Raw genomic sequence first — 26,257 nt, 5'->3', positions numbered from 1 at the left:
GGGCATGGAGTTTAAAATGATGACCGCAAGATGCCTCTCCCAGCGCACAAACAGCCCCTAGCCTCAGTCATTCGCAAGAAGGTGACCCCTGAACCCGAGGCGTTTTGCGTTCTGCAGTTCAGCAAGACTGAATCCGTAATTGCGGTGCAGCGTGCGTTTCAACGGCGTGTTGGCATCGATCCGCCAATGTCAAAGAGTATTCGTCGCTGGTACCGACAATTTGAGGAAACGGGCTGTTGATGTAAGGGGAAGAGCACGGGGCGAGCACGCACCTCAGAGGGAAACGTGAGAAGAAAGGCGTTTGGGACAAATTCAACTATCGTCTCGATGTCCGTACAGCAAGTTGGAGGGCACCTAGAGAATTTATAAAATGGTTAGTAAAACTTGTTAACTCGTTAAACCATTTGTCACTATTAGTGTAATTGTAACATATTGCCATCGGGAAATATACTGCGTTGACATTGGGTCCATCTCTTTGAAACACCCTGTACTTTATTACACACGAAGTGACGAAGCACCCCTATGGAGTAAACCATGAGACTGCCTGACGCAATCGCAGCGTAACAGAAAAATGTAAAGATGTCAAGGGTGGTCAGAATGTCGATTTTTCAGAACCACCCCAACCATTGTTGGTTTGAACCAGCGGGGAGTTATGAAAATGCACAGTTGAATCTTGATTTGAAGCTTTCGTGACTGCAGGAATCCATACGCGTTGGTTCTTTCGGTAAAGTCACGTAGGTAGAAAAATAAAAAATAAAAAAAAATATATCACGACGATTCGATCGCAACACAAGCGGTCGTCCTCAGGTGGAAAAAAATAATCCAGCAGTGGAGCTGCTAAACCAGCGAGAGAGCTGTTACAACAAGAGGTTATTATTTACGTGGCGATGGGCAGGTACGGTAATCGGGGTCTGAGCTGGAAAGGAATTCCATCCCCGGACCCACCTTAGTTACTCTTTAACCATACAGGTTGACTGAACATTTTGTTGTCACCAAGACATTCTGGTGTCCCATTCCCTGCCATATTTAATAAAAACACATTCCTGCGGAGGGAGCTGGTAGGAACGTTGGGTTGCTCGGTCAATGGCCAGGGTCAACGGCGGCGTGGTGTATTCCGCAAATATGCCCGATTGTGAGGGCGGGCACAAGCCGGCGTGAGTAGGTTAAACTTTGAGTTTTATAAGGGCACCACGGGGTGACCAGCCCCTCCCCACCCAGCCCCATCCCTCCCACCCCCCACCCAGCCCCACTCAGCCCCTCCCCACCCAGCCGCTCCCCACACTCCCACCCCCCACCCAGACCCACCCTCCCCACCCAGCCCCTCCCTCCCCACCCAGCCCCTCCCTGCACGACGGACGGACACAATAATCCCCTGTGGGCTGGTGTAACCAGGAGGTTCCTACCAGTATTATCTTTACATTAAATTATGTTTAAGAGGTTTTTTGTTGTTGTTGTGAACGGCTGCCCGCAAAGGGGGAAGTCAAAAGGGCCAAAGAAAGAGCCGCACGCGGCCAGGATCCACAGGTTGCCGAGCCCTGATAGAGAGTGATGCTAAAGCACAGTGCACTCTCGTGGTAGTGCCTTACGCCGCAAATCCCCCAACACCAAGCCGACCTAGGCAGCGTTCCGGAAAACGCGACCGCAGTTTTAAGAATCGCTTATTCCCGGCATCATTTCTCCTGCTGTAAGCGGTGCCACTTTGAGGGCGGTCAACGTTGGCTGTCCTCTGGTGAGGGAGGAGTCTCTCGCTGGGTGTGGGATTACTGAGCTGGCTGGAAGCATTTCCCATTCATTCAGCAGCAGCAGCAGTGGAAGCAGCAGCAGGAGCAGCAGAAGACAGCAGCAGCCTTAGCAAACTTTAGTAGCAGAGCAGCATTGGCAACAACAGCACCAAGAGTATAACAGCAAGAGGAATAGCAGGATTCACATCAGCAAGACAACAGCGGCAGTGTCAAGGAAGATTTTGCTTGGGTGAACTATGCATGTCCTCATCGTGACTTATGCATGGACCGACGACTACTATATTGCATGGGCTATAGGACACACATAGTGTTTATATGTGCATGTGTCTGTTGCCTGTTTGAACTCCGTTGTTTACGTTTATTTGCGCTCATTATTGCATGTTTACACTTAACCACCTATAATCACGTAATTGACTGTTTACAAATTGTGCATGCGGAAATTGTTGGCTATTGTAAACAAAGCAACATTCTACCGTAATGTGTTATATTCGTTGCAGTATTTAAACTTAAAGTGTACATGAATTTGTAATATACATGCCTAAGGAGTATAGCTTTCAATTATCCAGATGTTTCCTGCAATATGTAGAGTATCACTAAGGGTTCCATAACTCGCTTGAAGTCAGCCAATATGTGAAGCAAAAGTAATGCAACGTTGCATTCTCTATACATATTGTACCGTCCTTTGTATTGGACGCGTACAGAACCAGGGATTACTGGCTAACATCGTTGGCCCATTGATGTCCGAACCGGTGCTTTCTTCCCCGGTTCACCAACAAGCACAACAGCACTGTCAAACAGTCATGGTCAAACAAGCCACATGACCTACCTTGACAAAGGGCTGACAATTCTTATTGATCTTTCGTAAGGCATGGGGAGGTGGATGGGAGCAGAAAGCAACCCGTTGTATCGGTGTCACGGTTGAATATTAAGGCCCTTCAACCAATGCAAGGCGGCAGTAGAGGCTGTATAGATGTGTTTCATGGTGTGGGCTATAAACAATTGTTATTATTCCTACTGTCTGTACCCTACACAATCGAATTGTTCATGCGGTGTAACGGTGCAGGAATGTACAGAATCGGAGTATGTATCAGCACTGCGAGCCATCGGTGTGCTGTGTATTCTGGCATCTCAAGACAAACCTCCACTGTGCCGCAGAAATGGGACATTTTCCATGAAGCACGCAGAGCAGAATCACATTCAGGGTCAACACTGCAGCATATGCTACATCCAACCCTAATGCAAGCACTCGCAATTTCCTGAGTCCACATATTGCATGACGGAAAGGGCATATGAAAAATAAAAAAAATACTCAGAGTATTTATACATAACTGGGTGCACTATTCGTTCAAAAATATATGACGTTGATTTTAGGAAAGCGTTTTGATAGACGCTCAAACAGCGGAGTAAATGTAACCACTCCTGCATGTTCTTTTGTAAAGTGTGACTAATGTCTGTGGAGTTTCTTTGAACGACCGTGGCCTGCTTAAATTTATTTTCCAAAAAGTCTGAAAACAGGCGCATTCAAGTGAAAACAGATGTGTGTGTGTGTGCTTCACATTCTGCACCCCTGGTTGGCTCAAGGATGAAGTGAACATTTAGTAGACTATACAGGACTGTAAACCTGCAGCATAATAAATCTGTAAGAATGTGGCATCATTCACGGACCCTATGTTTTTATACGTAATGCATTTCTCGAAAGTTCAACTTCTTGCCCAAGGAAAGGGAAAACACACACCCTGGATTGGTGAACAAACAAATCATAGACATACCATTGAATGTCTAAACAAAGTACGCAAGCTTTGCGGTGCCATGGTGGGGAGATGTTAACTACCTCGCCTGGTATACAGGAGGTCGTGGGTTGGATTCTCACCCTGACGCCTCTATATTTGGAGTTTGCATATTCTCCCCATGCTCGTGTGGATTTTTCTCCGGGTCCTCCGGTTTTTTTCCCTCCACATTTTTAAACATGCGTTTCGAGTATTTTAGGCTGCTGTAAATTGTCCAACGTGAAAAGCCATTGCGTTGACCTTACCATTTGTGGCGAAATCGCTTCTGAAAAAAAGCTACATAGCTCAGTGGGCCTTATCTGGTCGAATAAAAAAAAATCGGAGAAACAATAGTCGAAGGAATGACAGCTAATGGATGAGACTTGTGTTGGAGTAGCAGCTTAAGGCGACAATACACCTAACAAGACAAACAGAATAAAAAGATGTTGATGATGATAATAATGATAGAGGATTCCCAATAATGTAGGCATACCAGATTATGTACTTAGACTGGGCGAATCCGATAAGATATTAAGCTCTTTGTCACATATATCCAGTATGCTGTAGACTAGACGGTCTGTATATCAGCAAGCCGGGGAATGACTGAGTAGGCGATAATCGTTAAATAATGATAGACGCTCTATTTCCCTTCTACGTGACTTTACCGAAAGAACTAAGAATATGAATCCATGCAGTCACGAAAGCTTTAAATAAAAAAAATGCTAAAGGATTTTCAAATCAGATGATTTAAGTTGTAATGCCACAACAATACTCATTTGGTGCTTTTAAGCGAGTGTACAAACTCAGAAAAGAACATCCACAACCAATGTTAAGTTCCACGTGCGTCCCTTTAAACTACAGTACAGTGCCATGTTTATACTGTACTGGAAGTGAGTTACTGCAAGTCATTGTGTGCAAAGTTTTAACATTTTTGGCAATAACAATATGGCATATCTTAATACGTTGTGTTGGTACATGTGTTTCATCACGAGTGTAGAATACACAAATAACAACTCGACATTTACGCAGCGTATCAGTCAGATGCCAAGATTTTACTTTCACAAGTGATGGTGTAAGTGGAACCATATTTCTCCCAAAAGCCTTCCAATGTTGTACATGTTGGGTTTTTTTGTCCAGCAAAAACTGAATCAATCTTCAGAGCAAGTAAAATAAATGTCCTCGCTAAAGAAAGCCATGTCACTCTCCCAGAATTGAAACCCAGCCATGGCGTATTAAAATTAGTTTACCAATACTACCATTGTTGCACCTATGAATTACGCTACATTTGTCCATCAGCATATTCGATGAACATAAGCAATGTTATCCAGTAGAATGTATTGCAACAAGCAAACTCTTTGTTAACTTCAACTCGGTGTGGAATACTCGGAATGCTGTAAATGGCAGCTTCTTTAGTGGCAGCTGTTATGACGTAAACTCGTTCCTGTATAAACAACATACACAAGTAAAAACACACGCAATTCGATGCAAGTGTCGTGAGCTTAAGAATAAATATCGCTCCGCCCCAAGTTTCGACCTGCTGGGTCTCATCAGCAGTCGTAAAACAATTGCTGCTGCTGTTTGCAAACACGGTGCTTTAATACGCATTTACAAACATCAATTATAATCTGCTACTTGAGCTACAAGTCTTGGCAGCAACGCTTGATGTTTGCCTTCAAGACGTGGCCCTGTCAATGCTAACACAAAAACCAGCGTTGCGAACTTGATGCGTGCAAACATTTCCTGTGCAGACCCGTGTGAGCCTGCTGCTGGATGAAGGCCTCCCCACTGCGCAGATCATGCGGGTCATGTGACCATTCAGTACTTTACCAAACTGGTCAGTGCTGCAGGTTGGTGACGGCCAGTAGCTGAGACAATGGGAGCGTAGGCGTACAATGCTGAACACGACGCAGCTTCCAAACACGGTGCTTTAATACTCATTTACAACGAAGTATTATCAATCATCTGCCATTGGAGCCACAAGTCTTTGCAGTAACGCTTGACATTTGGCCGCCGCTGCTCCTGCTGTGGTGTTTTCAAGTTTCAATTATTAGGTATGGCCCTGTGAGCCATGCGGCTCTTGAGTCGGGTGCAACCGCAACAAACTAAATATGACCAGAGAACATCTTAAAGCGACGACGCGGAACAGAAACATCCTGGATAAACCAGCAAATCTTCCAAAAAAAACAAACCACCGTATTATTATCAACGCTGGCTTAACCATATGTTTTCGAAATTGCCAAAATTAATCTATAAAAACAATGTAACAACAGTAATCATAGGAACTGTGATTCAAATTTAACAATAAACGATATACATAACATGTACGACCAAACTTGCAGCCATAGCTGGCAGCATGATACTCCCAGTGTATGATGTGTGAGTCAGTGGTAGTGTGAGTGAGTGTATGATGTGTGAGTGAGTCAGCGTATGATGAGTGAGTCAGTGTATGATGTGTGAGTAAGTGGTAGTGTGAGTGAGTGTATAATGTTTGAGTGAGTCAGCGTATGATGAGTGAGTCAGTGTATGATGTGTGAGTGAGTCAGTGTATGATGTGTGAGTGAGTCAGTGGTAGTGTGAGTGAGTGTATGATGAGTGAGTCAGTGTATGATGTGTGAGTGAGTCAGTGTATGATGTGTGAGTGAGTCAGTGTATGATGTGTGAGTGAGTCAGTGTAAGATGAGTGAGTGTATCACGGCCTCCTCCCCGCCATCACGGCGGAACAATATTTATGAGCATGACCTGCAAATTAATGCCAAAATCTCATTTTCCTGCGGGTTCTCGACAGACAAGGATGTGGGGCCAGGCACAGCACAGAGGGGCGCTGCTGCTGCTCCTCCTGCCCTCCCTGTTGGGGCTGGGCTCTGGAGACGTGGAGGACTTGGCCATGGAGGGCAACGTCCCAGAGTGGCTTCAGGAGCTCATCCTCAAAATGGGTTTGTGTGTGTGTGTGCGTGTGGGTTCGATTGCCGCTCGCGGCCAACACCGGTGACGATTCGATTATCTGAACCGGTCCTGGGCCTCCCCTAGGTCGACTCAGCCTCAAATGAGTACCTGGTGCGATGTGTAAACATCGCCGCTAGGGAGACAAAGGCGGCCGGGCGTGGTGTTGGCTACCCACCCCCTCGTGTGCTGGAGCAACTGCGGATAGGTCCGGGTGCCGAGTTATGAAAATGGTGAAATTTGATAATAGGGGGGGTGGGGTGGTGGGGGGTTAACTCCCATTTAATTGTTTGCACTATAAGCCATGGCCAACCACACAATGCCACCGGTGGAAGTCATCACGATCCATGGGCAGATAAGCCCATTTGAGTCGACCGCACATTTCGTTATGTTTCCACTTTCCTCTGTCCAGTGCCAATGCGCTCGCTAAAGTCGCGGTGGAAGTACAACACGGGCATGTGGCATGTGCAACGCGAGTGTAGACGTAACAGCCCTTTTGTCAATCTCCAGCCGGTGGAGGGCCTCCGCACGCTGTATTTGACAGTACTTCACCAATGCTTGTCAGTGCGAATTTAAGGTGGGAATCGTAGAAGTACGTGGAGTGCTTTTTTCCTTATCGAAGCCACACGCGTATGCACCACAAGGCACACAGCACGCATTGCAGCTGAGATAATCTGTTTTCATTTCTCGAAGCAGCCATCCGTGCTTTTGACTTCCTGCCCCTTATGAGGCCCAGCCTTAAGATCTCTTCTCCCCTGCCTATGACTGACTGTCCCATCTTTTAAAAATACATAAACGCAATGTATTTGCTCCTCTTTGAACGGCGCCTTATGACGCAGTTAAAGTCAAGATTGTGTATACCTCGGAAATGTATTGAACTCAAATTCGGTCTCAAAGCTACACTGGCTCAGCGCTTTGAAGTGGACTTCTCGAAACCACCTGGCCAACTCATGCACTTCTCTATTCAATTCGTCAAAGTCAACTGAATGTATATTTGATTAACAGGTGACGCCTACCAGTCACAAATCTGCCACCCAAAGAGCCATCACATTATTAAATAAATAAAAACACTTCTATACAGTTTTAGAGAAATAATTAAAAGTTGTTGCCATGAGTTCGTTGTTGTATATTTACCACGTAAGCTTTGGCAACCACTATTATCCATCATAATGTTTTTTTGGCTCATCGCCTGATGAAGCTGGTTTGGTATCACCAGCAAAACATCGTTCTCGAATTGTAAATGTCGTGGGGTTTACTCTCCAACGCACCGGTGTGCTCAAGTAGTAACTGCTTGTGGCACGTTACGTTTCCGTGACGAACCTTACTCGGTTGGCTGCGTCGGCTGGTGACGGCGAGTTTAACGACGCATTTATATCTTCTTGGTTCTTTCGGTAAAGTCACGTAGAAGGGAAGTAATAAAATAATAATAAATAAAAGAAGATGAATCCCTGCCGTCACGAAAGCTTTAAATCGAGACGCATTTATACTTAACGCAATCTAACCCGAGAGAAGAAACAACAACAACAACAAAAACCCCAGCTTTATTCCGGACATTTGTCGTACGCAGATCACACCCATTGCAAGAGCCTACACAAGATACCAACTGGAATAGTGGCGTGGGCGTACTGTGGATCTTTTTAAATCCTTTATATTAAGTTCACTTGCTTGCTTGCTTGTGCGCTTACGACCGTGCAAATCTTTCGGTCGTTTTTTAACCCACTTCCCGTGATCCAATCGAGCTGACATTTTGCACACAGACTCGTTGTGCGTGACAATGTATTTTCGTGAAAAAAATTCCTAAATTTGACACTTTTTAGGAAAAAATAAATTATATTTAATTACCAATTGCTTAATGGTGGCAGCCATTCATCTGACCCATAGGTGGCAGCCATCTCAAGCCAGAGAACGAGAGGACTCTAGCCGCCCCGATGCCACGCATATAAAGGATTTATAGTGAAAAACTTTGTTTTTACGGGTTAATTTTTTACAATTTTTGAAGGAGTTTATTCTTGAATTTTGCCCGCGCCTTGCAGACCAGCGACTGCAGCATCAGGAGCGTGAGCTGCCGAAGCTGAGCGCCGTCGTGCGGCGCCTCGAGGCGCGCCTGGAGGACGCGGAGAGGCGCGGCAAGCGAGCCAGCGCCGAGCTGAGCGAACTCGACGGCGGCCTCGCCAACGTCACGTCGCTGTCCACCAGGCACGAGCGCGAGATCGGACGTCTCGTGGGTCAGTACATTGTTACGGTGTCTTGACGAGTTACAATCGTTTTGCTTGGTGGTTATTTTTTTTCTGACTCCTCCTTAATTGTCAAAGGCTTTGGTGGACGTGCTCAATGTAAGAATAATTTAGATTGGTTGTCTTAAATTTTTTGTGATATATATGTCGGAAAGGACACACAGTCCAGAAAGAAACCGAAAAGTCTGTAAAGTATACACAATTTATAGATAAATAACAAAAAATTGTCATTCCCCCAATTTGATCCCTACACTTTAAACTAAACTTTTTTTTTATGGTACCAGGTAAGGCGCCGTCCATAAATGACGTCACGCACCTGGGGGGGGGGGGGGGGTCAGACATTTGTGACGATGTGTGACGAGGGGCGGGGGGTTTGAGAAATGTGACGTCACATCAAAATGCGCAACTTTAAATAAATATAGACAACACGTTCTACTTAATTAAATATACGTTTTAATAAATGTTTTCTCCTACAACATCAGAGTGCAGAGGCACATTAAATACGCACTACAATGACATTAGTTTAAAGCGATTTGAAGCATGTTTTATTTATTTGGGGGGGGCAGAGCTTTGTGACGTTATATTTGAGGGGAGGGTCTGACTTTTTGTGACACCGTGTGACGATGGGGGAGGGTCAAAAATCGTCCAAAATCACGTGACGTCATTTATGGACGGCCCATAAGGCCCAGCCATCTAGCTCTTTTTTCGAAGCAACCTGAAATTTATAGACCCAAAGAAAAATCCACGCGACCACGGGGAGAGAGAGACATTCAAACTCCATATATACAGGCGTCAAAGTCAGGATCGAACCCACGACCTCCTGCATACCAGGTGAGGTATCATGAGATGAAGTATCCATTCGGATTAGTTGTAAGAGTCCAACTCATCAAGTGACCTATGACCTGCACAGTAGGGGGCAGCATTACCACAAAAAAACATAGGCAGTGGTTTTGGAGGGTGATAGCAATTCAACGGAAGGATAGCAATACAATAGAGACAAAGATCCCCCGTATAGCCTTAACAGACTGTAGGGGAAAGTGCTGTTAGCGAGCACCTATGAAGGCAGGTACGTTACACGAGGGGGTGGGTGGCCGACACCACGCCCAACCACCTTTGTCTCCCCAGTGGCGATGTTTACACACCGCACCAGGTACTCATTTGAGGCTGAGTCGACCTAGGGGAGGCCCAGTACCGGTTCAAATAATCGTCACCGGTGTTAGCCGTGAGTGGCAATCGAACTCGGGTCGCCGGTTTCGTAGCGCAGCGCAGCGCTAACCGCTACACGACCGCTCCCCATGCACTCACACACACAGTCACGGCTCCCAACGCGTCTCTCCCCAGGCTGCGTGCGAGGACGCCGCTTGGCCGGCCGCTGCTACCTCCTCTTCCGCGAGTACCGCTCGCACCCGGAGGCCCTCGCCGCGTGCCGCGCCGGCGGCGGGCAGCTCGCCTCCGCCCGCGACTCCGGCACCAACGAGGCGCTGGCTCGCTACGCGCAGACGGCCGTCGCCGGCAACTGGCTGGTGTGGATCGGCGTGACGGACGAGCGCCTCGAGGGCGTCTACCTGCACGTGGCCGACGGGACGCGCGCCGTCTACGCTCCCTGGCACCGCGGCCCGCCGGCGCTGCAGCCCAACGGCGGTCGCGCCGAGAACTGCGTGGGATTCACCATCGGCGACGGCGCCTGGTGGGACAGTTCGTGCGACGGGCGCCACCTGTTCATGTGCATGTACGACGTGTGATGCGCGGGCGCGCGCGGATCGGGAATTGTTGGGTGGGAGTTAGGGGAGGGGGGTCCGGTGTGGCAGGTGTAGGTCGAGGTGGAGGTAGTCCAATAATACCAGGGGCGAGGTGCAACTCAATTGAGGCTTTCCCGATGATACGACGTCTTCTGCTACGACTTCATCGTTAGCGGCAGCAGCATGGGCAACATCGTCATTGTCATGCTGATGATCAACATCGTCGTGATGACGGTCACGATCACAATCACCCACGTGCGTTGCCTCCATTCTGCCACTTCTCACGCAGTCTTAAGAGCAGCAAAAGGGGCGCCCCGCCTAAATCTAGCGGCGAAATTCCACAAAAATGTCACAGGATGGAGATTACGAGCACACCAGCAGAAACTTTCCACCTCCACTCGGCTCCTTCCGAACTCCGCTCTTACCCTAACCCACTTCGGTCCCCTCCCCCTTCCACATTAATATCAGAATAAGCTCTTTTTGATGTGAAATCGCCTTGGCCCCCCCACCCCCCTCCGCCGTGAATTGCCGAATTGGGAAGAGCTTCCGATTAGTCGATAGCCAATTCCACCAAAAAGGTGGCAGAGTTGGTGGATAAAGTAGCTAACGTAAATCAGGCCCCGAGATCTTGAAACTATCACGAAAAATTGTTCAACATTGCCCCCAATTTTGTGTCGGCTGATATGCATTTGCTCCAATCTCTCGCACGTTGCCTGTGGACTGCAGAATTATGGCACACATTTTATGAAATATGCAGATGTAGTGTTAACCTCATTTAGTCTGCTCTAGTTGAATCTGTACTCTCATCCAGTATAAATCCCACAGTAAAGTGGGGTTTCTTTCTTGGCTTGGCCTGTAGATTGTCTTTCCGACTCTACACCTTTACTTATATCTTATTTTACACGACCTATATCGCAATAACATGTTACTTTTGCAAATAAACCGATCTAGAGTCGGTCATAACGTAGGCCGATTAGTGATTAGTACATCATAGGATTTGAGCTCGTAACTGAGTATAGGATTTTTAGATATGTACAAATATATAACACTGATATCGTGATGTTTGTGACGTTTTTATTCCAATGCTTTCCAAAAGTGATGTTTTTTTACTTCAACATGTTTCCTTGGACACGCATTACACCTTTATAAATGGTAACAGTACAAATTAAGACGTTACGTTCAAGGTCACCGAGTATCCCATCCGCATATACGCCTCCCCACTGTCCATTCATTCCATTTGTAATAAACTGTGTTGGCTTCAGACTGAATATTTGTTCAAACCACGACGCTGTTATTCGGTGCATGTTTTTTCTTTACAATGAATGCATCAACTTATCCGCATTCTGATTCTACGTTCCATTGCAAAATGATTTATTGTGCATTGTTGTCATCATGAAGCGTCCATAAACATGATTAATACATTCTAGATTTGAAGCTTTCGTGACTGCAAGGATTCATACTCTTTGGTTTTTTCGGTAAAGTCACGTAGCCCGAAACGTCGTGATTTAATTTAGTTGTTTTCATTTATTTTATTTTATTTTTTACCTACGTGACTTTACCGAAAAAACCAAAGAGTATGATTAATACACCAACATTTTTTCTGGTACAACTTATTTTTTACCGGACAACATCACTGCAATGTTTCACACTATAAATTGACAAACTGTCACAACAGATGTAAGTGTGTTCCTTAACAGCAAACAACAATTGAACAACCGCAACCCAATAGTTATTAGTATACAGAGCACTACGGGTTGTATAATGAATCTCGCCACCAATTACTTCAGAATTTATATAGATTACATTCTATTGTTTAATCTGGCAGTGAATGATAGTGCCTCTCGTGGCAGCAGCCGAGATGTGAACACATTTAATACGACATTCTAATCTAAAAATAGAGATTTTGATACACGCAATTTGATGCATGTATCGTGCGCTTGATGATGAAAATCGATATTAATGAAGGCATCCTGCCACCCGTATGGCACAACCACCTTATAAAAAATAACCCAATCACAACAGCATCGACAACGGTTAAGGCCATTTCTGAGCACACGACTTCAGTAACAAGAGGCTGCCGTGGTTCAACAGATGAGACAGATGTCATGTTACGGCCAATGCCGGATTATCCTAGTAGCAAAAGCAGCTAGTGGCTATGGGCCCCGCACTTTCCAGGGCCCCGCGTTAAATGCTTTCAAGCTATCAATTCCGATTCAGTGATTCTGTACTTGCTCTATTACTATAGTACTATACCGCCTTCAACTTTTATGAACGACTGGGCATTTAAGGTTAGCGATTGGTCGTATTATCTGGCTGTATAGCAAATGAAAAAATACAATTACTTTACTGTGCAAGTTTAAAATGTGTTTTTTATTTATTTAGGGCCCTTGATAACATACGCTACAGGCCCTACACTAGCTTAATCCGGCACTGGACACGGCGGCGGATTTTCACTTTCTGGGGAGGTCACCGAGCGTGGGGAGTTAGCGATGTAGGATTCACTGCTGCTCCGGCTCTGACTCCGAAGTGGAGAGGTTCGGCACCAGCCACAGGAACAGCATGGAGATGAAGAGCACCAGCAGCGATGGGATCACCCACCCAGGGAATGCCCTGCACCACACACGGAGAGAAGCGGTGGCGGGGAGGGTCACGCCAGGCAGGCCCCCTCGTTTACAAATCTCTCCCGTGGTCTCGCCCCAACGTATCTCGATTACTCCGTTTGATCCTATGCCCCTTCTCGCCCTCTTCGTTCACAACAATCCCAGCTGTCTCTGTTCCTCCTCCTCCCTGTGCCCAATCACGATTCCGTTCTTTCTCGCTTCCGACCCCCCTACACTGGAACAAACTGCCTCCTGCACGTCAAACAATCAGCCTCATCGTCTATCTTTCGTTCTTCCCTTAAAACTCACTCACTGATTATCCCTCGCTTTACCCCAACTCCACTTCCCCCTCCCTTCCCCATCATTAACTCCACCATCCCTCTGCCCAACTTCCCCTACCCGTTCGTCAACTCGCTCATGAGTAACCACTCATTGCCACCCCCGGCAACGCGAGTGGTGGGAAATTCCACATTCCCATGACAGCGGATATGATTGGTAGGTGAAGGTATGGATAATTCAACTGTTTGGCAGATTTAAGCACATTGACACTCAGATGTTTGCAGTCACACGCCTGCGGAAGATGCCCGTAGTAGTGCGGCCTAACTCAGAAAAGCACACTTGGCAAACTAGGCATGAACTGAGAAACAAAATGCATGTACAAAAAATGCGCACGAGCATTGCGTAGTAGTCGTATTTGTGTATGTAGACACAATTTAATGTAGAATGGTAAGGGCACAAAGTCTTTCAGAAGAGGTTGCCTTACTCCCATTAAGATCACGGAGGCCTGTGGGGGTCACGAGGAGGATCCTCAAAGTTATGTTGTTTGAAATTGGGGGGAGGGCAAAATAAAAACAATGTGTTGTTAACCCTGCCAAGTATGAAAGCGACTGAGTAAATGCGACCTTTTTGGGGTCATATTTTAACAGCCTGTTTATATATGAATCGAAATACCACGTATGAGTTATCCATATGATATGTATCGTCCTTCAACAGCTTAATCTGAACGAATGCCAACCCAGCTTAGCAGAAAATAGAAATGTTGGCGTCTCATCAGCAGGTTATCTAAAAAAACAGCAACTGTAATACTGAAATATTCCACTAGGTGGTAGTACAGTGCAAGTAACTAACAGCAGGTTCAGATACTTAAATCATAAATCCTGACAAACCACACACCCACCCACATGGCACAATCCCAATGAAGCAAAGGGCCTTCATCCAGCAGTGGACTGACACTTATTGTGCCATGTATCCTTACCGTAGAGAAGAATTGTGCGAAATATGTTGTGCAGTTTTGTAAATTGTGGCGAAGAATGAAATGACAAACAAAAATGACGAGTGTTCGACCATATTCTTTGTACAAAACGGATTTTAAAAACTGCCACTTGATCTTACAGCCCTGAGTTAATCCACTGCTGGATGATGACCTCCCCACGCCACGTTGGTCAGTGTGGATTCATCAAGGGGCCCAAGACCGGTTGAGGGTTTAACTCTCCACTGCCGTGAGCCATGGCCAGGAATCGATCTCAGGTTGTTAGTTTATAACGCTTCACAATGCCGTACGCTTCCGCGATGAAGCCTCAAAGAGAAAGTATGCGCGTGTGTCTTTGCCTGCAGACATTAAGAAATCACATCATATGACAGGAGCTGGCCATATTGCGCCGTCTATAAATTACCAACAGTTACTGATGACACGAAGTTGGGTATTCCGTAAAAAAGTGTCCCAGCATGCAATGGAATCAAGGGTTTAAAAACTTGTTTTTATATAACCTTGTTGCTGTCCCACGAGATGAAAGGGATGGTCAGAATATTTGCGAGTGGGGTCGCTAATTTTTATACAAAGCACGTGATGTCAATGAAATGGCGCTATTACCACACACTGGGTAAGTACACTGGAGGGCTTTATAGCCTAACACGTCACGCACATGGCAACAAAAGTACTTATTGTGTTCTAGATTTGAAGCTTTCGTGACTGCAAGGATTCATACTCTTAGTTTTTTCGGTAAAGTCACGTAGGTAAAAAATGAAATTAAAATTAATAAAAATAAAATAATAATAAAATAATAAATCACGACGGAGACTTGTGTTGCCTCCGAAACGTCGTGATTTTTTATTTTTTATTATTTTATTTTTATTAATTTTTATTTCATTTTTTACTTACGTGACTTTACCGAAAAAACTAAGAGTACTTATTGTGTCTTTGAAACTCATACCTTGACTCTTGTTGTACAACATTGTCTGCCTGTGGGGGGGGGGGGGGCAGACGCAGTTGAAGACAAATGAGATCACCCTGGCATGTACTCAACGATGACGACGATCAAAATTTCCGTAAATGTATTGTCTAAAATACGAGACAACATTCGCCTCATCTGCTACCAAAACGTGAAGGCATCCGAGAACGTTGAGCACACTGCAGCAAGCAAGCGTGGCGGGTTCGTGCTTCCATTAATCAGACGTGGGGTTGATTGGTGGCCTGACGAAGACGAATAAGAAGGCTATATTCGTGAATTAAATAAGTTATTTTGTGACACTGCTTTGGCAGCGGTGCACAAGCACAAATAACAAAAAATAAACACATTCGTCAATAGCACTGCCTTAAAAGTATTTTTTAATACATATAATAGGCCATGTTTTGGGGCAATGGCCTTTCGATGAAAATATTTGCGATCAAGAAGGGCCACTGCCAGAAATGTCATATATTATATACAGTAGATATATATATAATGCTGAATTGGTGCTCGCTGGTTTTACCTTAGATTCTTTTAAACCGACGGCTCGGTCCTTCTCCAGGATTTTTAGGTCTTTCTGTACACAAAACAATCACCGGGGAAAGTGAATTCAAATGGGATGCGCACATTGCAATGAAATAAAATGAAATGTTAAGCGCTGCGCTGTAGTTGCAAGTATGTTGAACTTCTTTCGCACCGTACGTAGCCAACCGTGCTAATCAGAGGTGCGGGGGAAGGGCAACAAACCAAGCACAAAGCTGTTGTAGTTTTCAATCAAAATTCAAAAGTGCATAACTCCAGTGGCTTGCTAATGTCGGAAGGAAGAGCGTTCCAGACGGTCGCAGAAGCGCATCTGAAAGCGCGCGATGAGGTTACCGTCTTTTTTCGACGGTGTACCCAAAAGGCGCGGCTGCGAAGACGACCGGAGTATGCGTGATGGTTTGTGCTCCTTTGATAAGATCAGCAAGGTATTGCGGGTTCATTTCTGGCGCAGTTTAGGACGTAGCAGGGGCATTCGTTGGGAGCTTGACGGAAGCAGAGGCTGGGCGAGACCACGTCGAGACCGACGAGCGAGCGAGCGTGTGGATTTATTTTCGATCTAACGATTTGATTTTTTTTTACACTTCACTACTCATCGACGCCCGTGCAAGTCGCTCACCGGGTGAACCTTGCCCACGACGAATCCCTTGGCGAGCTCGCGTGCGTCCAGCGTGTGGCCCTCGTCCTCAAACACGTCGGTGGCGTCCTGGCCTCCGCGGTCCAGCAGGACGGCCGTGCCCCCTGGGTGCTGAGAGGACGCCATGCCACCACCGTACACGTATAAAGACAAAGATCCCCCACATAGCCTAAACAGTGTTGGGGCAAGTGCTGTTAGTGAGCAACTATGAAGTCCGGCACGGCACACGAGGGGGTGGGTGGCCAACAACACGCCCGGCCGCCTTTGTCTCCCCAGTGGCGATGATTACACACCACACCAGGTACTCATTTGATAGGTCCCATATCGCACTCATTTGAGGTTGAGTCGACCGAGTTCAATTCCCGCTCACGGCCGACACTGGTGACGATTATCTGAACCGGTCCTGGGCCTCCTCTAGGTCGAGGAGATTTCCTCTTGCCACAGCAGTCCGCCTGCTGTATTGTTTCACCTGAGGACGATGGCTTGTGTTGCTATCGAAACGTCGTGATCTATTATTTTTCAACCTACGTGACCTTACCGAAAGAATCGAAGAGTATACATTTCATTTTCATCAATTCGATGCATGCATCGTAGACGTAATAACTGATAAATGGTGAATCGGTGTATCACTATCACAACATGGCTCTTCAACATGCAACCTCCACTTAATGTAGGCACCTCCTCCATTGCCACCTTTGATGTCTGCAACTCCTGCCGCCTGTGTCTGCGTTATCGACGTTGTCCTTCTTTTCGAGACCTCCTCCTCCTCCGCTTAAGAATTCCTTCCCAACAAAAGCCTTATCGCCTATTCTTACTCTGCTGGAGCCTTGCCGTCATCATCTTCGTCACAAGGCTACCCCGACTCTCCCATCAAAGTTATTTTTCAGTTTATTCCCCCCTCCCCCCACTCTCCTGTATAGCACCTTGATATCTCGCACTTAAACAATGCGGACTAAAAAAAACTAACATGAAATGGAAGACGTTAAAAGTGAACGGGAAATGCAAGTTGGCCTCGGCAGCACGTGGAGCTGGAAGAGACCATGGCCGGTGGTCAAGGCTGGTGACGGAACGGTAGCCACCGGGGTGAGCGTGCCCCCACCCCGCAGAGATGGCACAACGGGGTCAACTCGCCGCTAGATCAGAATTCAGTCAAACAACTCAATACCGTACTTCAAGAGCATGTGAATATGAGACTGTGGTGAACATCTTAACATCTGATTTTTTATTGCCAGAAAGGATAAAACCTCTTCTTATTTTTTTTTATACTGTTAAACACATTCTGCGGAGGGAGCTGGTAGGAATGTTGGGTTGCACGGTCAATGGCCAGGGTCAACGGCGGTGTGGTGTATTCCGCAAATATGCCCGACTGTGAGGGCGGGCACAAGCCGGAGTGAGTAGGTTAAACGTTGAGTTTTATAAGGACACCATGGGGTGACCAGCCCCACCCCTCCCTTCCACCCCCCACCCAGCCCCACCCTCCCCACCCAGCCCCTCCCCACCCTCCCCTCTCCACTCAACCCCACCCCTCCCATTCTTGGATGCACGAAGGACGGACACAATAATCCCCTGTGGGCTGGTGGAACTAGGTAGTTCCTAGCCCCGAGCTATAAATGCTCTGATACGTGCATTGTCTTTGAACTGTTCGCCTTTTAGCGTTGTTCTCTGATCTGACACTGGTGATGAATCAAGACCATGAAGAAGACCGTCTCTGGCGGAGGCCAATCAGCTTCAAAGACAATGCATCCATAATTATCAGAGCCACGTGTTTGTTCACCACAAGTACGTGTGGTCAATGCAGACTTGATTCCTTGGCAAAGGTTTCTATTTGGCGTTTAAACATCTTAACACCTCCTCCTTTATTGCCAGAAAGGGTGAAACCTATCCCTATTTTTTCATACTTCTGTAACGGGTTCCGGAGACACTTGTAGATGTAACTTCTTTATTACAATACAACACTCCAACAGTCCTGATACTCTGTTACAGCCTAGGTACACAGCCTAGCTACACAGCCTAGATACTCTAGATACTCTACTCTGGCTACGCTCGCCCTCACAAGGTCGTAGAGTCGGGAGTTCCAGAGTCCCAGCGCTGGCTCTCACAGCATCCCAGGGTCTTCAGATGGCTGGTCGTGGGTCTTGGGTCTTGAGTTACAACTGGGCCCCGATCGTCCAGGGAGCTCTCCTTTTATGCCTGGTCCGACGAGGGGTGGGGCCGTGTGCGCCACCAGACATCCCACAGAGCACACACAGCCTCCCCCCCCGTTGGCGGCGCCAAAAAGGCTTAAGCGCCTGGGAACCCAACGCCTGGCGCCCAAAGGCTTAAAAGCGTCTGGACCCCCTGGGAACCCAGTGCCTGGCGCCCAGAGGCTTACGCGTCTGGACCCACCTGGGAACCCAGAGCCTACAGCAGCCCCTCCCTTCTTATGTCACTACATTACCCCCCTCTACGTAGCCTCCAGCCGTCCCGGCTGTCAATAATTAGAAAGTTTAAATTAACGAAAGGGAGAGAGAGAAAAAAATATGCGAGCCTCAACAGGAAAAGAAAAGGGAACAAGAAAGCAACCATAAAAAACATAACCAACCTGTACAACTCTACACTATATACAAGCATCAATCAACAAAAAGGTGAAGCAATGACACGTGAACAAACGACCCGCGGCACACCTAGCCCTCCTCGGGATCCGCATAGAAAACGGGGAATTAACAACAAATATACAGATTCCGACGCGTTGGATGCACAACCAACACCGGTAATCGAACCGAAATCACACAACCACCGCATAGATGGCAGGGATCCACACCACTCTGCCAGCCTCCCATCCGTCAGGTGGAGAGAAGGCGAAGACCAACATGTTGAGCATCCCTCTACACACACTTATCCGGACGTCTGTCTACGTCCCGGGTCGAGAAGTCGTACTTCAGGGCCGACCCATGTACTGGGCAAAGAAGTCGCACTTCAGGGCTGCTCCAGTATCTACATTTTTAAATATATAAAATTTACATGACACAACCAAAATAAATCTGCCTGCTCCTGTCCATAAATGGTGGCCGCACGCGCGAACCGCATCTCCAAGGCATCCCGTGCTTGCGTCCCAGCAGCCTTCAATGAAGACCACCACCGACATTGCATGTCAACCGTTTGCACCCCCCGCGTTTCCAACGTGGCGTCTCCATCCTAAAACCGCGCACGTCGGCCATATCGGGGGGGACTTCAACCCAGTCTCTCTCCAAGACTCGCATCGCAGCATATAGCTGTACCGACCGATCTGAGACCCAACCTCTCTCCAAGACTCGCATCGCAGTATATAGCTGTACCGACCGATCTGAGACCCAACCTCTCTCCAAGACTCGCATCGCAGCATATAGCTGTACCGACCGATCTGAGACCCAACCTCTCTCCAAGACTCGCATCGCAGCATATAGCTGTACCGACCGATCTGAGACCCAACCTCTCTCCAAGACTCGCATCGCAGCATATAGCTGTACCGACCGATCTGAGACCCAACCTCTCTCCAAGACTCGCATCGCAGCATATAGCTGTACCGACCGATCTGAGACCCAACCTCTCTCCAAGACTCGCATCGCAGCATATAGCTGTACCGACCGATCTGAGACGACCCATTGTTCACTCCCTGCACAACATGCACCCTAACAACTGAGGGATACAGTCCCAACGTAACGGGACAACTACACCTGAACACCACGAATCTCCAGCCCACTGTTTCAACGCGCCTCGGAGTGTTTCAATCTCCGGGCCGTCAGGTCAAGCCGTCAGCTATTCCATGACGGGACCACACTCTCCGAGCCCTGTGAGCGTACAGCCCACTAGGCCAGACATGCCACGGAGTGTTTCAATCTCCGGGCTGTCAGGTCAAGCCGTCAGCCATAGCATGACGGGACCACACTCTCCGAGCCATGTGAGCACACAGCCCACTAGGCTAGACATGCCACGGAGTGTCTCTATCTCCGGGCTGTCAGGTCAAGCCGTCAGCCATAGCATGACGGGACCACACTCTCCGAGCCATGTGAGCACACAGCCCACTAGGCTAGACATGCCACGGAGTGTCTCTATCTCCGGGCTGTCAGGTCAAGCCGTCAGCCATAGCATGACGGGACCACAACTCTCGTGTTAGACACGCAACACCCGCTGGGCCATCCTGGTCAGGATCTGCACCCCAAGATATTTGAGAGCCAGCATGACAATTCCAAATCCTTGGCAGCATGTCACCATCTCAAGATAAATGCCCCATACAGTATATACATCGTTAACAATGACAGCACAAGCTATACATTAACAATCACGAACAAAGCTCAATATAAACCATACATTGTTAACAATCACAAGCAAAGTTTCGCACACACATTGACAACACTCACGGGCGAAGCTCCACACAGTTTACCCAACAACAGTCACGACTCCCCGACGACAACGAAGAAAATATCAACAAAAAAATCATTAATCCGGAGCGCGTAAAATGTACGAAGTGTCAGGGGCCTGGTCTCCCGACCTCCAACCTTTGGCCAGAGCAGCAGGGGCGGCGAGCAGCGAGTCGGTCCATGTGCCGGCTGCGGCGCTGGTTACAGTAAGAATGGCGCCCTCACTGTCCGGTCGCAGCGCTGATGACGCGGTATGCTAGGTTGCCAACAGCTGTCACCCGGCGGTGAGGGACGCAGCGCTGATGACGCGGCGTCGTCGGGTTGGCACACGCTGGGCCCGGAAGTGACGTCGCTCCCAGCGGTCACTGCTCCTCTGGTGGAAGTGACGACACACCCGGAAGTATCTCTCACATCCGTGGGGGGAATGGCGGCGGCGTTGGGCTCGGGCGAGCGCCGCGCCGCCTCTCTCCCTCCCGCCGCCATCGGCCGCGAGCACCGCAGCTCGCCCAGGAGGGAGGCGGTGGCGCAGAGCAGCTCTGCGAGGCGAAGCAGCGCCTCCTCCATCTCTGCTCCCGACGCTGGAGAGGGGACGGTCGGCGGAGCAGACAGCTGCTCAGCCGGCGGTGCGGCGTTGTTGTCGGCCGGCGGTGCAGCGTCGCTGTCGGCCGGCGTTGGCCGCCCCATCGCTGCCTGCTCCTCTTCATCGCCGTCAGGACTGAAGGTACGTGGCTTACTTCTTGTCTCCATAGCCACTTCTAACACCAAATGTAACGGGTTCCGGAGACACTTGTAGATGTAACTTCTTTATTACAATACAACACTCCAACAGTCCTGATACTCTGTTACAGCCTAGGTACACAGCCTAGCTACACAGCCTAGATACTCTAGATACTCTACTCTGGCTACGCTCGCCCTCACAAGGTCGTAGAGTCGGGAGTTCCAGAGTCCCAGCGCTGGCTCTCACAGCATCCCAGGGTCTTCAGATGGCTGGTCGTGGGTCTTGGGTCTTGAGTTACAACTGGGCCCCGATCGTCCAGGGAGCTCTCCTTTTATGCCTGGTCCGACGAGGGGTGGGGCCGTGTGCGCCACCAGACATCCCACAGAGCACACACAGCCTCCCCCCCCGTTGGCGGCGCCAAAAAGGCTTAAGCGCCTGGGAACCCAACGCCTGGCGCCCAAAGGCTTAAAAGCGTCTGGACCCCCTGGGAACCCAGTGCCTGGCGCCCAGAGGCTTACGCGTCTGGACCCACCTGGGAACCCAGAGCCTACAGCAGCCCCTCCCTTCTTATGTCACTACACTTCGATACTGTACTGGCAAAAAGTTTCCATGATACGGTGGTTGTCCTTAATAAATAACTGTCACAAAGTATCTTCTTGGTTCTTTCGGTAAAGTCACGTAGAATGGAAATAATAAAGGAATAAAAATAAAACACAATAAAATAATTATGACGACGTTTCGGCCACAACACAAGCAGTCGTCCTCAGGTGGAGAACAGGTCTGTCGAGAAGACATTCAGACTCTGTCTTCTCGACAGACCTGTTCTCCACCTGAGAATCCCTGCAGTCACGAAAACTTTAAATCGAAAAATGTCACAAAGTGGTCATTAAAGAGCCGCACGAGGCAACGGCGGCGCAGCTAGCCGACCCCTGCGCTCGCCAGATTATTGCTTCGCGAGACCACGAGGGGTGGTGACGACTTGGGGAGGAGGTCTTCAATCCAGTCGTGGATAGATCGTGGCTGATGATGATGATGATGACTGGATTGTGGATATGAAAAACACAAAAAATACAATTTCTCATGCAACACGGAACACACTGTCCAAGCAATGGCAAGGGAAAAAAGACCTTGCCCGTTTGAACAGAATCTCACCCCAAGGGCAGACAGTAGCCTTGGAAGCGATAGCAAATACTAGATGTAGTGGCTGGCATCTGAGGGCCAACTGCTGCAGATCACCAAGGCCACCACCACCAATCACCACGTGCACGCGCATTACAGGAAATAACACCCACCTTCACGCGGCCCTCCAAACACTGCCTCTCAAGTTGGAAGAGGGCTAACGCACGAGAGGGGCCGTCGAGTGGCATGCGATTGCCCAGTTGCGGTGGCGAGATGTTGACTACCTCGCCTGGTGCACAGGAGGTCGTGGTTTCAATCTTGACCCTGACGCCGAATGTATATTTTGCACGTTCTCCCCACGATTGCGAGAATGTGTGTCTCCGGGTCTCTCCGGTTTATCCCTCCACATGCGAGTGAGTCGCTTAACTTTTCTATACCTTTCACTGCTGCCGTGTTTTGGATTGTTTGTTGAAGTAACGTTCTGACCCGCCCCAACTGGACATCTGTGAAAAAGAGCTTTATAGTTCATCGGATGCCTCCAGTATAAATACACATTCTCATTCTGTTTCACCGACAGCTACAACCAGCATCATCAGGCAGCTGCCAGAATTGTGAAAATTTCCTTCCGTCTTGGGCCTTAAATACGCGGTGTGATGTCTTCAGTGTGGCCAGCGAGAGCGGCAGGAAAGTGATACTTGGAGGTTACGATCCAGACTCAAAATATGTATTGACATTGGAGGAATCCGATGAGCCATGAAGCTAGTTTTCACAGATGTCCAGTAGGCGCGGGGCAGAACGTTACAACAGCCAACAATGCACAGACACGGAAGGAGTGCAAAGTATAAGAGAAGTAAACAAATCACTTTTAAAACACTTAAAAAAAAGTATACAAATAAAACGAAACAATGTTTTACTTACCAGGTAAAGCTCACCGAGCTATTAACCTATACCTACTATAATCACCCAGGAGTGTCTGTCCTTAACGCTCGTGACGTCACTCCACATCGACCAGCCCCCCTCATTAATATTCATTAGCAGGTGACGTCCTCCAAATGCACCCCCCCCTCCATTCATAATAATGAGCGGCTGACGTCACTCCACGTGGGGGGCAGTGGCGCCTCCTCCCCCTTTCTGGGCGTCAACTTCCAGCCCTCACTACAAAGGCAGAGCCCTCACGTCACGTGATGTGCGTGACGCTATTGAGACATCGAAGTAAAAAGGACGTCGTAATGAACAAGGGATGATAATCTTTAAATGAAATAGGTCTCTGTCACCGCGCCCTTACGAATTGCACACGAATTGACGCAATGAATACCACGTCGTGGTCTGCTTTTCGATTGCAAGTTTCAGATTTACTGCAATACACCAGTCCTTGGACGGACAAAAGGCGAGTTTTTCAGAAGCGACCTTGCCACAAATGACAGCTCAACAGAGTTGCTTATCATCATGTGGACATTTATAGCAGTGAAATAATCTAAATTACGGAACTCGGTCAGTTTAATCAACCAGATCTGCCGAACTTGTTGCACAAACTAACTTTAAATGTCACATCATACAATTATTGTGATAAGCACACTAATACATTTACAACCCTTTTAAAATAAAGTATAGTAATAGGTTTTTACCCTTTTAAATGGTACAAAAACTGACACCTTTATACAAGGGATGATGTTTGCAATAACCACAACACAAGCAGTCAAAATGCAAACAAAAAGAAACAACTCTGATGATGATAATGATATGCATTGTCCTTGAAGTTGATTGGTCCACACCCGAGACAGCTTTTCTTAGAGCCTATTCTCCATTGGTGTTGGACCAGATGACGCCAAAAGGCGTACTTTTAAAATAATTTTACCATACTTCACAACCGCTGGTCAGCAATGTACTGTCACGTGATATATGCAGTAAGTGCACACAGTAATTTGTGTGGAGTATATGGTTGATATTCATAAGCGGGGATGATCTAACAATATATGGAGTGTTACAACTACATGACAATTGCCAGCAAAGATACAGCTTCATTCAGCAGTGGATTGAAACTGGCTGAATTCATACCTGTCGACCCCTTATCAGCGCCTTCCTATTACAGATCAATTCAGACCCCGTGCCCTTATAAAACGCAACGTTCATCCTACAAAGTTCCATCACAAGGGAGAAACACAAACACATCTTCTTTACCCGTATTAAAACGGCTGTTCGCCGTATGGAACTGAAAACTCAATCTCCCTGTACAAGAATACGGGGCGAACCGCATGGGTTGACATCTATGTTAATGTATGCAATATAACGTACACAATGCATATACATTTTCATCAATTGTGAAATTTAAACACGCATCACAGTACATGTGTAAGTAAGCTCCTCAGGGCAGTTACCGGACGGAATGTTTTACACATTCCTGCGGAGGGAGCTGGTGTAGGAACGTTGGGTTGCTCGGTCAATGGCCTGCAGGGTCAACGGCGGCGTGGTGTATTCCGCAAATATGCCCGACTGTGAGGGCGGGCACAAGCCGGCGTGAGTAGGTTAAACGTTGAGTTTTATAAGGGCACCACGGGGTGACCAGCCCCTCCCCACCCAGCCCCTCCCCTCCCAGCCCTTCCCCACCCAGCCCTTCCCCACCCAGCCCCTCCCCACCCAGCCCCTCCCTCCCCACCCAGCCCCTCCCTCCCCACCAAGCCCCTCCCTCCTCACCCAGCCCCTCCCTCCTCACCCAGCCCCTCCTCACCCAGCCCCTCCCTGCACGACGGACACAATAATCCCCTGTGGGCTGGTGTAACCAGGAGGTTCCTACCAGTAGTATTAATAACTAGATCACATTGCAAACGTTGATACAGCACGGAAGATAACAACATACCTTCTTGCATCCAAGAAAAGGATACAATTTGCTTTATATGATTACAAACTGCACACAGCTGCTGCAACATCACAAATCACATCCACCCCATGTGGTGATGCCGTTCAATAGACATTGGCACGGTAGTAAAAAATAATACATTGCTGGGACAAGTGCTGTTCGCCAACATCTTCCACAGCCGAGGCAATGGTGTGGCGAGACAGTACCACGCAGTGCAGTAGTTTTACACGCGCTTAAGGCTGAGCCCACCTAGAGGCACGCCCGCACACACACACAGCTGGGAGCTCGGCCACGCAAACAGACCTTGTCCAGGAAACTGGTCACGTCGTAGACTTTGTCGTGCAAGACGATCCACGTGCTTTCGCTGGTGCAGTGCTTCCGCAGCTCATCGAGGGACACCAACCTCGGTGCCTCCTCCTCTCTTCCACTTCTCGCAGACATCGCTGGAATTGTCTCCGCGTGCGCCGACGTTGCTCTGTCGAGTTTTGGACGAAGCTAAATGTGTGGTGCACGGGTGCGGGAGGATGCGTCGATGGGGGAGGGAGCCGCTACGTGCTTTTCGATTGCCTCCGCCTTGTTCGTGTTGGCCGCTTCTCTCCTCAAATCCTCCCACCTTCCCCCTCCAACGCTGACGTTTGGGGAACGGAGCCGTAGGTGGTACGCGTCATCGCGTACAATGAGCGTCGGGTCGCGATCCGTACGCGATGTCGTCACGACGCACTGAGTGTCAGCGCGGGTCAACTGAATGGCCACCTGACGGAAATTGA

General features: G+C 48.1%; 2 protein-coding genes across 2 annotated transcripts; one reads left to right on the top strand and one right to left on the bottom strand.

Annotated features, from left to right (window-relative positions):
• Nucleotides 1–1,775: 1,775 nt before the first annotated feature.
• Nucleotides 1,776–11,689, top strand: CLEC11A (C-type lectin domain containing 11A). The gene is made up of 4 exons (XM_061548699.1): nucleotides 1,776–1,971; nucleotides 6,294–6,441; nucleotides 8,482–8,673; nucleotides 10,024–11,689. The coding sequence occupies exons 2-4, from the start codon at nucleotides 6,300–6,302 to the stop codon at nucleotides 10,422–10,424; spliced, it is 735 nt and encodes a 244-aa protein (XP_061404683.1). The 5' UTR covers nucleotides 1,776–1,971; nucleotides 6,294–6,299; the 3' UTR covers nucleotides 10,425–11,689.
• On the bottom strand, nucleotides 11,482–26,132 carry LOC133340448 (cytochrome b5-like). Its single transcript, XM_061548700.1, has 5 exons — nucleotides 25,794–26,132; nucleotides 16,406–16,534; nucleotides 15,770–15,823; nucleotides 15,232–15,260; nucleotides 11,482–13,031 (listed from the first exon to the last, which is right to left on the bottom strand). Exons 1-5 carry the CDS (start codon nucleotides 25,929–25,931, stop codon nucleotides 12,920–12,922), a joined length of 462 nt encoding a protein of 153 aa, XP_061404684.1. The 5' UTR covers nucleotides 25,932–26,132; the 3' UTR covers nucleotides 11,482–12,919.
• Between the last annotated feature and the right edge of the window lie 125 nt (nucleotides 26,133–26,257).

Source organism: Lethenteron reissneri, chromosome 9 (genome assembly GCF_015708825.2).
Source record: "Lethenteron reissneri isolate LAM-NWPU_2019-01 chromosome 9, ASM1570882v1, whole genome shotgun sequence".
Taxonomy (NCBI): Eukaryota; Metazoa; Chordata; class Hyperoartia; order Petromyzontiformes; family Petromyzontidae; genus Lethenteron; species Lethenteron reissneri.
This window is presented reverse-complemented; position numbering and strand designations above follow the sequence as displayed.

Bases quoted from the DNA above. Each gene is read 5' to 3' on its own strand.
- CLEC11A (XM_061548699.1), top strand. From the start codon at position 6,300: ATGTGGGGCCAGGCACAGCACAGAGGGGCGCTGCTGCTGCTCCTCCTG. The intron at 6,442-8,481 runs GTTTGTGTGTGT...CGCGCCTTGCAG, and splicing joins GGAGCTCATCCTCAAAATGG to ACCAGCGACTGCAGCATCAG. The intron at 8,674-10,023 runs GTCAGTACATTG...GTCTCTCCCCAG, and splicing joins CGAGATCGGACGTCTCGTGG to GCTGCGTGCGAGGACGCCGC.
- LOC133340448 (XM_061548700.1), bottom strand. From the start codon at position 25,931: ATGTCTGCGAGAAGTGGAAGAGAGGAGGAGGCACCGAGGTTGGTGTCC. The intron at 16,535-25,793 runs GTCTGTTTGCGT...GCGTCCTCTCAG, and splicing joins TGACCAGTTTCCTGGACAAG to CACCCAGGGGGCACGGCCGT. The intron at 13,032-15,231 runs GTATGAGTTTCA...TGTGTGGTGCAG, and splicing joins GTTGTACAACAAGAGTCAAG to GGCATTCCCTGGGTGGGTGA.